Source organism: Nomascus leucogenys, chromosome 10 (genome assembly GCF_006542625.1).
Source record: "Nomascus leucogenys isolate Asia chromosome 10, Asia_NLE_v1, whole genome shotgun sequence".
Classification (NCBI taxonomy): domain Eukaryota; kingdom Metazoa; phylum Chordata; class Mammalia; order Primates; family Hylobatidae; genus Nomascus; species Nomascus leucogenys.
The window spans coordinates 56,313,512-56,327,623 of NC_044390.1; the positions used below are offsets into that span (position 1 = coordinate 56,313,512).

Here is a 14,112-nt window from a genome sequence, read left to right on the forward strand (position 1 = left end):
GCTCATGCCTGTAATCCCAGGACTTTGGGAGGCCAAGGCAGGTGGATCACGAGGTCAGGAGTTCAAGACCAGCCTGGCCAACATGGTGTGACCCTGTCTCTACTAAAAATACATAAATTAGCCTGGCGTGGAGGCACGTGCCTGTAATCCCAACTACTTGGGAGGCTGAGGCACGAGAATTGCTTGAACCCAGGAGACGGAGGCTGCAGTGAGCAGAGATCGTACCACTGCACTCCAGCCTGGGCGACAGAGCAAGACTCTGTCAAAAAAAAAAATTATCAGGGCATGGTGCCATGCTATAATGACTATAATGCACGCCTGTTGTCACCTACATGACTACACCTGTATTCCCAGCCACCCAAGAGGCTCAGGTGACACCTTCACAAATTAAATTAAATTGGTGACATCTTCACAAATTTACCTGGCTCCCTCATTCTTGAATTTGCTATGCCAAAATAAAAATTTTAAATGGTGGTGGGGTCATTACCCCAGAGCAGGAAAGCATCACTGTGAACCCTTCTTTTCTCCGTCCCAGGAGGAGGACCCCGTGCTGACTATCATCACCTACGTGGGGCTGAGCGTCTCTCTGCTGTGCCTCCTCCTGGCAGCCCTCACCTTCCTCCTATGCAAAGCCATCCAGAACACCAGCACCTCACTGCATCTGCAGCTCTCGCTGTGCCTCTTCCTGGCCCACCTCCTCTTCCTCGTGGCAATTGATCAAACCGGACACAAGGTATTGACAGCGGTGTTCCAGAGCGCTCCCTTCCTTGATGCAGGGCATGCTGGCTCATGGAATGATGCAGCATTTGATTCCTTAATATAATGGCCCGGCTGGGCGTGGTGGCTCACACCTGTAATCCCAGCATTTTGGGAGACCGAGGTGGGCAGATAACCTCAGGTTGGGAGTTTGAGACCGGCCTGACCAACATGGGGAAACCCTGTCTCTACTAAAAATACAAAATTAGCCAGGCATGGTGGCACGTACCTGTAATCCCAGTTACTCAGGAGGCTGAGGCAAGAGAATCGTTTGAACCCAGGAGGTGGAGGTTGCAGTGAGCTGAGATCGCACCATTGCATGCCAGCCTGGGCAACAAGAGTGAAATTCCGTCTCAAAAAAAAAAATATATATATATATATATATAGATATATATATACACACACACACACACACATATGTGTGTGTATATATATATGTATATGTATATATATGTATATATACACATATATATATAGGCCCTTGAGTCCTGGGGAATATTAGAAGAGAACACCACCAATTTCCCATTGCCTGACTCAACTACAAAGCAAATATTCTCTACAATACCATCAAATATCTCAGAATTCTCCCCAGTTGCATGGTACAGAAGAAGCCATGGGCCACACTCAAATCTGACCGCCACTCTGGGCGTCTTTTACTTCTCCCCCAGGTGCTGTGCTCCATCATCGCCGGTGCCTTGCACTATCTCTACCTGGCCGCCTTCACCTGGATGCTGCTGGAGGCCCTGCACCTCTTCCTCACTGCACGGAACCTGACGGTGGTCAACTACTCAAGCATCAACAGATGCATGAAGAAGCTCATGTTCCCTGTGGGCTACGGAGTCCCAGCTGTGATACTGGCCATTTCTGCAGCCTCCAGGCCTCACCTTTATGGAACACCTTCCCGGTTAATGCAAATTCTCACAATCCTTATCTTCTCTGGCATAACCATGGCCATTGCTAGAACCTAGATAGCATTTTTATGATACCTGCTTTTAATTAGATCAGTAGGGATTTTAGGCTGTATTGGTTGGATTACACTGCAGCTCCTCATTCTTAGCTATTGAGTTTATTTCAATTACATTTCAAACTAGGCATTGTAGAAGAGGGTTTTCGGAAATTTTCTGAATGAAATAAAGGGCAAGTCTTTGGAAAGCATGAATAGGACAAAGACACTATGTCATAATCCCTAGGGCATCTTTCTGCTAGAAGATTATAATAATTAAGGAGGGTCAGGCTCAGTGGCTCACACCTGGAATCCCTGTGCTTTGGGAGGCTGACACAGGAGGATCACTTGAGCCCAAGATCTTGAGACCAGCCTGGGCAACACAGCAAGACCCCTTCTTTACAAAATTTAAAAAATTAGCGGGGCATACTAGCACACACCTGTAGTCCTAGCTACTGAGGAGGCTGAGGTGGGAGGATCGCTTGAGCCCAGGAGTTCGAGGTTGCAGTGAGCTATGATTGCGCCACTGCACTCCAGCCTGAGCAACAGAGAGAGACCTTGTCTCTAAAAAATAATAATAATAGTTAGGGATAATGTATTTAAATCTCTCTCATTGAAAATAGCAAGAATGAAATCAAAGTGCTCACGATAGCATTTTTTTTTAATCTAACCTACTTTATCCAAATCTTTTAGGATGCTTCAATTTTTCATTTGAAAAAGTAGACCTGATTTGAATAACCAAAATAATTGACACTGTCATAGTTAAGATTTACGAGATGCTTACTTTGTGCCAGGTACTTTTCTAGCTAGTTTGTTTGTTTGTTTATTTGTTTGTTTGCCAGTTGCATTGGTTGAAACCTCCAGGACACTGTTGACTAGAACAGCAGACAATTTTGTCTTGCTCCTGAACTTAGGGAGAAAGCATTGAGTCTATCCTCATTAATGTATGATGTTAGCTGAGGATTTTTCATAGATACCCTTTTTCTGGTTAAAGAAATTCTTTTCTATTCCTAGAGTGTTGGGTATTTTGATGATGAAAGGATGTTTGATTTTGTCAAATGCATTTCTGAAGCATATAATTTTTAATTATATGGGATTAAAATTATATGATCACATTATAATTATATAATTATATTAGATTTTTATATGTAATTTATATATATGTAATTCTATATAAATATGTATCTATGTAATTTATATATTATATGATATAATTAAATATAATTATATCATATAATTATAAATTATATTATCACATTAAGTTATATAATCATATATAATTATATGATTACTTAATCCTTTGTTCTATTAATACACATAATAGAATAAAGGATTAAAATTATATGATCACATTATAATTATATGGTTATATATGGTTAATTATTTACCTTTGAGTCCTGGGGAACATTATATGGTTACATATGGTTAATTATATGGTTATATAATTATAATGTGATCTTATAATGTGATCATATAATTATATGATTATGTAATTATATAACTATAATGTGATCATATAATTTTAATCCTTTATTCTATTAATATGTGTATTACGTTGATGGATGATTAGATGTTAAACTAGCCTTACATTCCTGGGATAATTACCACCTGGTCAGGGTATATAATCCTTTTAATATGTTGCAGGACTTGGTCAGCTAGTATTTTTCTGAGGATTTTTGCATTCATTTTCATAAGGGATTTTGGTCTGCAGTTTTCTTGTCTTGTGATGTCTATTTCTGAGTTTGGTGTCAGAGTAATACTGGCCTCGTAGAAGATTTGGGAAGTGCTTCCTCTTTTTCCGTTTTTGATTTTGTGAACTATTAACACTAATCCTCCAAAAGTTAACCATAGAGCCGCCATATGACCCAGGTATATACCCAAAACAAATTAAAACAGATGTCCACACAAAAACTTGTAAATGATGCAGGATGCAGCCATAAAAATAACAAGATCAGCCAGGCGTGGTGGCTCACGCCTGTAATCCCAGCACTTTGGGAGGCCAAGGCGAGTGGGTCACGAGTTCAAGAGATCGATACCATCCTGGCCAACATGGTGAAACCCCGTCTCTACTAAAAATACAAAAGTTAGCTGGGCGTGGTGGTGGGTGCCTGTAATCCCAGCTACTTGGGAGGCTGAGGCACAAGAATCACTTGAACCTGGGAGGTAGAGGTTGCAGTGAGCCGAGATGGCGCCATTGCACTCCAGCCTGGCGACAGAGCGAGACTCCATCTCAAAAAAATAAAATAAAATAAAATAAAATAATGAGATCATGTCCTTTGCAGCAATATAGATGGGGCTGGAGGCCATTATCCTAAGTGAACTAATGCAGAAACAGAAAATCAAATACCGCATGTTCTCACTTATAAGTAGGAGCTAAACATTGGGTATCCATGGACACAAACAAGGGAACTTCAGACACCGAAGCCTACTTGAGGGTGGAGAGTGGGAGGAGGGCAAGGATAAATAAACGACCTATAGAGTACTGTGCTGATGACCTGGGTGACGAAATAATCTGTACACCAAACCACCGCAACATGCATTTTACCTACATAACAAACCCACAAAATGTACCTCTGAACCTAAAATAAACGTTTAGAAAAATGTTGTACGTGAATGCTCATAGAAGCAATATTTAAAATAGTCAAAAATTGGAAACAATGCCTATCACTGATGAATGGATAAACAAAACATAATATATCCACAATGAAATATTATTCAGCCGTAAAAAGGAACGTTAAGAGACCATTCAGTCATTATTTATTTATTTAGAAACACTCTATCACCCAGGCTAGAGTGCAGTGGCACCATCTCAGCTCACTGCAACCTCTGTTCTCTGCTGCCTGGGTTCAAGCAATTCCAATGCCTCAGCCTCCTGGGTAACTGGGATTACAGGCATGTGCCACCACACACAGCTCATTTTTTGTGTGTTTTTAGTAGAGAAAGGATTTCACCACATTGGGCAGGCTGGTCTCAAACTCCTGACCTCAAATGATCCACCCGCCTCGGCCTCCCAAAGTGCTGGGATTACAGGCGTGAACCACTGCACCTGGTCTCATTCAGCCATTTTAAAATGCCGCAATATAGGCATTGCTCTGTTGCCCAGGCTGGAGTGCAGGGTTGCAATCACAGCTCACTGCAGTCTCCACTTCCTGGACTCGAGCAGTCTCCCGAGTAACTGAGAATACAGGTGTGAGCCACCACACCCGGCTATTTTTTTATTTTTTGTAGAAATGGGGTCTTGCTATGTTGCTCAGGCTGGTCTCAAACTCCTGGCCTCAAGCAATCCTCCCACCTCGGCCTCCCAAAGTCCTGGTGTGAGCCACTGTGCCTGGCGCAACCTTCCATTTTTGTTTCACTGTTACAATGTGTCTAATTGTGTGTATCTTCCTTGAGTTGAAATTTTGGGGATCTAAGACTGTGTTCATTTTCTTCACCACTGTATCTTCAGAGCCAACCACAGACCCTATCACTAAAGAAACACTCAATATTGGGTTTTTTTTTGTTTTTTTTGTTTTTTTTGTTTTTTTTTTTTGAGACGGAGTCTCGCTCTTTCACCCAGGCTGGAGTGCAGTGGCGCGATCTCGGCTCACTGCAGGCTCCGCCCCCCGGGGTTCACGCCATTCTCCTGCCTCAACCTCCCTTGTAGCTGGGACTACAGGCGCCTGCCACCTCGCCCGGCTAATTTTTTGTATTTTTAGTAGAGACGGGGTTTCACCATGTTAGCCAGGATGGTCTCGATCTCCTGACCTCGTGATCCGCCCGCCTCGGCCTCCCAAAGTGCTGGGATTACAGGCGTGAGAGCCACCGCGCCCGGCCTCAATATTGTTGACGTAGGAAGGAAGTGAGAAAGTGGTGAGGAGGGAGAGAATAGACTTACGTTACTGTTCCATGTCTCCAAAAACTGATGCGGTTTTTTTTTTTTTTTTTTTATCTCTCTCTCTTGTTCAGCTGCTGGCTCCAACCAGAAAAGGGATTTATATGGGGCTTCCTTGGACCTGTCTGCGCCATCTTCTCTGTGAGTGACATCATCTGAGCATCCTTGCTGCCCCGCTGAGGGTCATTAGAAAAACAAGATAATAAAGATGGTGACAAGAGCAGGAATGTCCCCTGGGTTGTCATGGGTTGGGTTAGGTTTCCTAAGACCACTCTTGAATCTTCAGACTCTAACACTGTTACTCAATATTTAAGAAAAACACTTGTGTGTATAATTCATATTAGACAGGCTAGCATGAAGAGATAATGGGCGTCAGGCCCAGTGTGGTGGCTCACGCCTGTAATCCCAACACTTTGGGAGGCTGAGGCAGGCAGATCACTTGAGGTCAGGAGTTCAAGACTAGCCTGGCCAACATGGTGAAACCCTGTCTCTACTAAAAATACAAAAATTATCCAGGCGTGGTGATGGGTGCCTGTACTCGGGAGGCTGAGGCAGGAGAATCACTCGAACCCAGGAGGCGGAGGTGGCAGTGAGCTGAGATTGCACCGCCACACTCCAGCCTGGGCAACAGAGCAAGACCCTGTCTGAAAAACAAAAAAAGAGAGATATCAGGTTTCAAAATCTATTCAACAAATCTTCTGTGGTTTTCTGAAGGTGAATTTAGTTCTCTTTCTGGTGACTCTCTGGATTTTGAAAAACAGACTCTCCTCCCTCAATAGTGAAGTGTCCACCCTCCGGAACACAAGGTAAGATGGAGATGGGGGTGATAACCACACAGACATGTATGGTTCCCAAGAGCCAAGCCATGTGCCTCAGCAGCCACTGAGGTCCCTTCTCAGGGTCTTTTGAAGGGACCCAGAGTAAACAGACGCAGCCATCCTTCTATGGCAGCCATCTCAGATTCAGTGGTGTCCTGTTGAGACCCCATGCAACATGTTTTGTCCATGTCTAATCTCAGTTTGTGAATCCCAAAGCAACAGGAAGAATCTTCACTGGCTGGTAAGTGGTATATATACAAAATAGGATGCAATTCGACCACAAAACAGAATGAAACCATGTCATTTGCAGCAACATGGATGAAACTGGAGGTGATTCTCTTAAATGAAATAAGCCAGGCACAAAAAGACAAATACCACAGGTTATCACTTACATAGAGAGGAGCTGAAGAAGCTGATCTCATGGAGGCAGAAAGTAGAATGATAAAAGTTAGCCGGGCGTGGTGGCGGGCGCCCATAGTCCCAGCTACTCGAGAGGCTGAGGCAGGAGAACCACTTGAACCCAGGAGGCGGAGGTTGCGGTGAGCCGAGATCGCACCACTGCACTCCAGCCTGGGTGACAGAGTGAGACTCTGCCTCAGAGTCTGGAAAGGGTGTGTGAGTGGACAAAGCGATGAAGAGAGGTTGGTTAATGGGTACGACATACAGTCAGATAGAAGGAATAAGTTATAATGTTGGATGGCAGAGTATGGTGACTCTAGTTCACAATATATCATATATTTCAAAATAGCTAGAGGGGAGAATTTGAAGTGTTCCCAACACATACAAATGATAGACACTCGAAGTGACGGATACCCTGAATACCCTGACTTAATCATGACACACTCTATGCATGTTAACAAAATATCACATACGTCCCCACAAAGATGTACAAACACTACGAATCAATAAACTAAAAGGTTAAAAATGCCTTTGGACTTTTGTCAGCAGTCCTATAACAAAAGTACAAAGAAGGCTGGGCACAGTGGCTCATGCCTATAATCCCAGCACTTTGGGAAGCCGAGGTGGGCAGATCACAATGTCAGGGGTTTGAGACCAGCCTGGCCACAGACACCAGCCTGGCCAACATGGTGAAACCCCGTCTCCACTAAAAATACAAAAATTAGCTGGGCGTGGTGGCGGGTGCCTGTAATCCCAGCTACTCGGGAGGCTGAGGCAGAAGAATTGCTTGAACCTGAGAGGCAGAGGTTGCAGTGAGCCAAGACTGTGCCATTGCACTCCAGCCTGGGTGACAGAGTGAGATTCCATCTCAAAAAAATAAATAAATAAAAATAAAAATAATTCCTCTACAGGGCTTGAGCATTTTGTTGTTCCAGGCACCCTTGTGCAAAATTAATGAACTTTCTTCTAGATTCCTATCATTATCCTTTCCAAATTTTGTATGTCATGCTTTGGTTATATTGGTGATTTGAAGAGACTGTGTAGCTCATGAACACAGAAATCTCTTTTCATATTCAAAAATAATCCTTTTTTTTTTTGAGACAGAGTCTCTCTCTGCTCTGTCACTCCCAGGCTGGAGTGCAGTGGCTCTATCTCAACTCACTGCAACCTCTGCCTCCCGAGTTCAAGCAATTCTACTGCTCCAGCCTCCTGAGTAGCTGGGATTACAGGCACCCCCCACCACACCTGGCTAATTTTTGTATTTTTTTGGTAGAGACCGGGTTTCACCATGTTGGTCGGGCTGGTCTCGAACTCCTGACCTCAGGTGATCCACCTGCCTTGGCCTCCCAAAGTGCTGGGATTACAGGCATGAGCCACCATGCCCATCCCCAGGTGGCATTTCTACTGTGGGCTATTGTTGACAGTAAAGATCTAAGCTGACCACAGCCCAATCTGAGAAATCACCTACAGGGGAGGGCAGAGGACTCCATGGGCACAGATGAAATAGCCTTGATTCTGTTTCTCTGGGTGCATCACCAGCCTCCTTTTTTATTCAATCCAGGATGCTGGCATTTAAAGCGACAGCTCAGCTGTTCATCCTGGGCTGCACGTGGTGTCTGGGCATCTTGCAGGTGGGTCCAGCTGCCCAGGTCATGGCCTACATCTTCACCATCATCAACAGCCTGCAGGGCGTCTTCATCTTCCTGGTGTACTGCCTCCTCAGCCAGCAGGTACCACTGCCCAGTTCCCACCCAGGACTCTTCCTGTCCTCACTGATCTCTGTGAGCTGACCCAGTGCATGCTTTGCCTCTGCAGGTCCGGGAACAATATGGGAAATGGTCCAAAGGCATCAGAAAATTGAAAACTGAGTCTGAGATGTACACACTCTCCAGCAGCGCTAAGGCTGACACCTCCAAGCCCAGCACGGTAAGATCACGCATTGCTCCAGAGCACTTCACTAACCAACCCACCTGAGGAGCATGTGCCTATCACACAAGGAAACCTGGGAATATAGCAGGCAATGCCCTAGAAAGGCTCGCATCTGAATACGCCTTGACTCATTAACCATTAGCAATGATCTCAGTTTAAATGTTTATGTTTTTTTAATCAGTCAGGCCTGTTGGGATTACAATCATAGCCTGTCATCCCAGCATCGCTGTCATCCCAGCATTTGGGAGGCCTAAGCAAGAGGATCACTTGAGGCCAAGAGTTCAAGATGACCCTGGGCAACATAGCAAGATCTCATCTCTACAAAAAATAAAAATAAAAATTAGCCAGACATGGTGGCAAGCACCTGTAGTCCCAGCTACTCCTCGGGAGGCTGAGGTGGGACAATCACTTGAGCCCAGTAGGTTGAGGCTGCAGTGAGCCATGATCATGCCACTGCACTCCAGCCCAGGCAACAGAGTGAGACCCTACCCCAAAAATTTAAAAAAAAAAAAAATCCTTGGCTCTTACTCCTTAGGGAACTGTGCTTAGTTTGACTCTCACACACAAACACTCCTATCGGACACCTACTGTGTGCCATGCATGGTTAATTAAATGAGCAGAAATTGATCCGAAGCAGTGATGCACATTCTACCCAGAAGCATTTACCCTATCCCTTTCCTCTACATACAAATCTATCTCACAGTCACTTGGCACCACCACCCAATAAGGCAAGCACGGGAGGAAATGCTGTACATATTTATGAATTAAACAGAAATAAGTGTTAACTGGGAATTAGGCTTCTTAACAAGTCTGCCTCTACCAACTACCACTTAGTAGTGGGTAGTAGGCAGTGCCTCTACTCAGCACCCTCTACCCACTGCAAAACTCAGAAAGAAAAGCAGTAATGGGGCCAGCGATGGTGGCTCATGCCTGTAATCCCAGCACTTTAGGAGGCTGAGGCAGGACAACTGCTTGATGCCAAGAGTTCAAGACTAGCCTGAGCAACCCAGTGAGACCTCATCCCTATAAAGCATTTAAAAATTAGCTGAGGGTGGCGGTGTGCACCTGTAGTCCCAGCTACTCAGGAAGCTGAGGTGAGAGGATCACCTGAGCCCAGGAGTTTGAGGCTGCAGTGAGCTATGATTGTGCCACTGCACTTCAGCCTGGATGACAAAGCAAGACCTCTTCTCTAAAAAATAATACAAATAATAAAATTAAATAAATAAAGCTTTAAAAACACACTGGGCGACCTGGGAATCAGCGGGTGATGCCCTAAGAGGGTTCACATTCGAGTGACTCCTTGACTCATTAACCATTAGCAATGATCTCAGTTTAAATACTTTTTTATAAATCAGCCAGGAACAGTGGTTCAAGCTTGTAATGCCAGCACTTCGGGAGGCTAAAGCAGGAAGATCACTTGAGCCCGGGACAACTTGGGGACCACTTGAAGCCATATTATCCTATGCCTCAATGGCATGGGATAATTCATGACATTGATGACTAATAACCAACATTTATTAATCTAGACATACAAAGTTCTCTTGTATTTTTCTCACCTCTTCTTCCATCTTCTCCAGATTGTATGTGTAATTCTAATCCCATTTCACTGATGAGCAAAGTAAGACTACTTGGATTTGTGTGAAATGTACAGAGTCTCAGCCAGGCGCAGTGACTCACGCCTGTAACCCCAGCACTTTGGGAGGCCGAGGCAGGCGGGTCACGAAGTCAGGAGATCGAGACCATCCTGGCTAACATGGTGAAACCCCGTCTCTACTAAAAATAAAAAATAAAAAAAAAATAGCCAGGCATGGTGGTGGGCACCTGTAGTCCCAGCTACTCGGGTGGCTGAGGCAGGAGAATAGCATGAACCCAGGAGGCAGAGCTGGCAGTGAGCCGAGATCGCGCCAATGTACTCCAGCCTGGGTGACAGAATGAGACTCCGTCTCAAAAAAAAAAAAAAAAAAAAAAAAAAGAAATGTACAGAGTCTCTTCAGCCAGTGAGATTTAGGTCTCTTGAGTCTTCCTTCACATTTAAAGAGCCCATTCAGGGCCAGGCACGGTGGCTCATGCCTATAATCTCAGCACTTCAGGAGGCCAAGGCAAGCGAATCACTTGAGGCCAGGAGTTCGAGACCAGCCTGGCCAACATGGCAAAACTCCATCTCTACTAAAAATACATAAATTAGCCAGGCGTGGTGGTGCACACCTGTAATCCCAGCTACTCAGGAGGCTGAGGCACAAGAATTGCTTGAGCCGGGGAGGTAAAAGTTGTGGTGAGCCAAGATTGCCCCATGCCACTGTACTCTACCCTGGGCAACAGAGCAATACTCTGCCAAAACAACAACAACAACAAAAAAAAAAGCCTATTCAGCCTGGGCAACGTAACGAGACCCCATCTCTATAAAAAAGTTTTAAAAACTCGCTGGGCGTGGTGGCACATGTCTGTAGTCCCAGCTACTTGGGAGGTGAGAGGATCGCTTGAGCCCAGGAGTTGGAGACCAACCTGGGCAACATGGCAAAATCCCATCTCTACACAAAATATAAAAACTAGCTGGGCACCGTGGTGCATGCCTATAATCCCAGCTGCTTGGGAGGCTGAGGCAGGAGGATCACTTGAGCCCAGGAGTTCAAGGCCACAGTGAGCTACGACTGTGCCACTGCCCTCCAGCCTGGGTGACAGCGCAAGACCCCTTGTGTAAAGTAAATAAATAAATAATAAATTTTTTAAAGTCTTGAAAAGAAGCCCACCATACTGCCAGGCACTCTTTCCGCATTTGCATTTCTCTCATTACCTTTTTCCTTTTTTATTTTATTTTTTTCTTGAGACGGAGTTTTGCTCTTGTTACCCAGGCTGGAGTGCAATGGTGCTATCTCGGCTCACCACAACCTCTGCCTCCTGGGTTAAAGCGATTCTCCTGCCTCTACCTCCCAAGTAGCTGGGATTACAGGCATGCGCCACCAAGCCTGGCTAATTTTGTATTTTTAGTAGAGACGGGATTTCTCCATGTTGGTCAGGTTGGTCTCAAATTCCCGACCTCAAGTGATCTGTCTGCCTCAGCCTCCCAAAGTACTGGGATTACAGGCGTGAGCCACCGCGCCCGGCCTCATTACCTTTGTCATCCAACCTGCACAATCCCTGTTTCCAACACAGGATCTTCTATTTCCTTTTCTGTTCTCACTAAATGCCCTCACCACCTATGTCACACACACACACACACACACACACACAAATCCACAAATCCAAGTCATCATGATGACACATTGTAAATTCCATGCTCTCAATCATACAACCAAACACGAGCATCCGCCTTCCACATTCCCATATTATTGACTGTCCATTCTGTCTTTTTTTTTTTTTTTTTTTCAGACAGAGTCTCACTCGCTCTGTCACCCAGGCTGGAGTGCAGTGGCACCATCTGGGCTCACTGCAAACTCTGCCTCCAGGGTTCAAGTGATTCTCGTGCCCCAGCCTCCCGAGTAGCTAGGATTACAGGCGCCCGCCATCATGCCCAGCTAATTTTTGTATTTTTAGTAGAGACAGAGTTTCACCATGTTGGCCAGGCTGGTCTTGAACTCCTGGCCTCAAGCCATCTGCCTGCCTTGGCCTCCCAAAGTGCTGGGATTACAGACGTGAGCCACTGCGCCCAGCCCATCCCTGTCTTTGACTCTCCTACATCCTTCATACTTTATAAAGACCTTGATGATTACGTTGGGTTCACCAAGACAATCCAGGGCAATTTTCCCGTCTCAAGATCCTTTTCATAACCATATCTACAAAGTCTCTTTTTCCATGTCAGGTAGCATTTACAGGTTCTGGGGATTAGGGATGTGAACCTCTTTGGGGGGTCATTATTCTGTCTATCATACCCATGTAGTTTGGGTTCACCTATTGTAGAATCATCAAAACCTGCCTCATGTTGTAGATATTTGCATAAATATTTATCACCCTTTCACCCCACACAGGCACTAGAAATGATATATACACATTGAAGGAAGGAAACATGTACTTTGTGTAGGGAATTAGAGTTAGGCCATCAGATAACCAATAAAGGCTTCTGAAATTTAAGGTGTGTGATCAGATATTTCTGCCAACTACGGACAAAGGACCAAGAAAATCCGTTGCATTACTTAATGTCATTTTATCTTCTACTGCTTCCTAAAACTTGGTATCTCTGGTGTTTGAAAATGTATGTGTCTTGGCTGGACATGCTGGCTCACGCCTGTAATCCCAACACTTTGGGAGGCCAAGGCGGGCAGAGCACTTGAGGTCAGGAGTTCGAGACCAGCCTGGCCAACATGGCAAGACCCCACCTCTACTAAAAATACAAAAACTAGCCAGGCATGGTGGTGGACGCTTGTCATTCCAGCTACTTGGGAGGCTGAGGCACAAGAGTCAGTTGAACCCAGGAGGCAGAGGTTGCAGTAAAGCCGAGATCGAGCCACTGCACTCCAGCCTGGGTGACAGAGTGAGACTATGTCTCAAAAAAAAAAAAAAAAAAGAAAAGAAAATGTGTGTGTCTTGCTCTTATTCTGCAGTCCCTGCCATGGTTTTCTGCAGTCTTGTTTCATAAAAACAAAACGTCTTGTGATCACTACTGAATAATCTCCTGAAGCACAATATTTATTAATCTCTTGAGCACATATTAATTATGCATTAAATACTAACTATATAAGCAGGTGAAGCTGACCATCTCGAACCCTAGAAATTACACTGAGTTTCCTATGAACCTAGGAATAAATAACTCATATTGGAGATGGAAAAGATATGGAGAAAAGGAATTCAGGCCGGGTGCAGTGGCTCACGCTTGTAATCCCAGCACTTTGGGAGGCCGAGGCAGGCAGATCACTTTAGCTCAGGACTTCAAGACCAGCCTGGGTAACATGGCAAAATTCCATTTCTACAAAAAATATAAAAATTAGCCAGGCATGGTGGTGCATGCCTGTAGTCCCAGCTACCAGGAGGCTAAGATTGGAGGATTGCTTGAGCCCAGGAGGTCAAGTATCCAGTGAGCTATGATCCCATTACTGCACTCCAGCCCGGGCAACAAAGCAAGACCCCTGTCTCAGGGGAAAAAAAAGGAATTCAGTGCTTCTTCTTTTAAATCTTATGTGATTAACAATAGATAACACTTCTAACATTTCATTAATTTCCCACCTGGCTTCTTTTATGACTCCACATTTAAAGCAACATTACACAAACCCTGGAGCTCAGAGGTCAAGACATACATTTGGAAACAGATAGATCTTTTTAAATGTTTTTTAATTGATCCATAATAGACGTACATAGTTTCTAGGTACGTGTGATCATTTGCTACACTCATATAAGCAAATCAGGGTAACTAAGATGCCTGTCACCTTAAATACTTATCTTTTCTTTGTACTAATAACATTCAA

The 14,112-nt window shown here is 44.6% G+C and overlaps 1 protein-coding gene across 2 annotated transcripts in view; it reads left to right on the forward strand.

Annotated features, from left to right (window-relative positions):
• Window positions 1-14,112, forward strand: part of ADGRE2 (adhesion G protein-coupled receptor E2) — a 35,596-nt gene that overhangs the window by 19,898 nt on the left and 1,586 nt on the right. For both annotated transcript variants that reach the window (XM_030820589.1, XM_030820590.1), the window contains 6 exons: window positions 536-733; window positions 1,425-1,660; window positions 5,648-5,714; window positions 6,288-6,379; window positions 8,352-8,520; window positions 8,606-8,716. In XM_030820589.1, coding sequence (XP_030676449.1) covers window positions 536-733; window positions 1,425-1,660; window positions 5,648-5,714; window positions 6,288-6,379; window positions 8,352-8,520; window positions 8,606-8,716 — 873 coding nt within the window. The remainder of the gene's footprint in view (window positions 1-535; window positions 734-1,424; window positions 1,661-5,647; window positions 5,715-6,287; window positions 6,380-8,351; window positions 8,521-8,605; window positions 8,717-14,112) is intronic.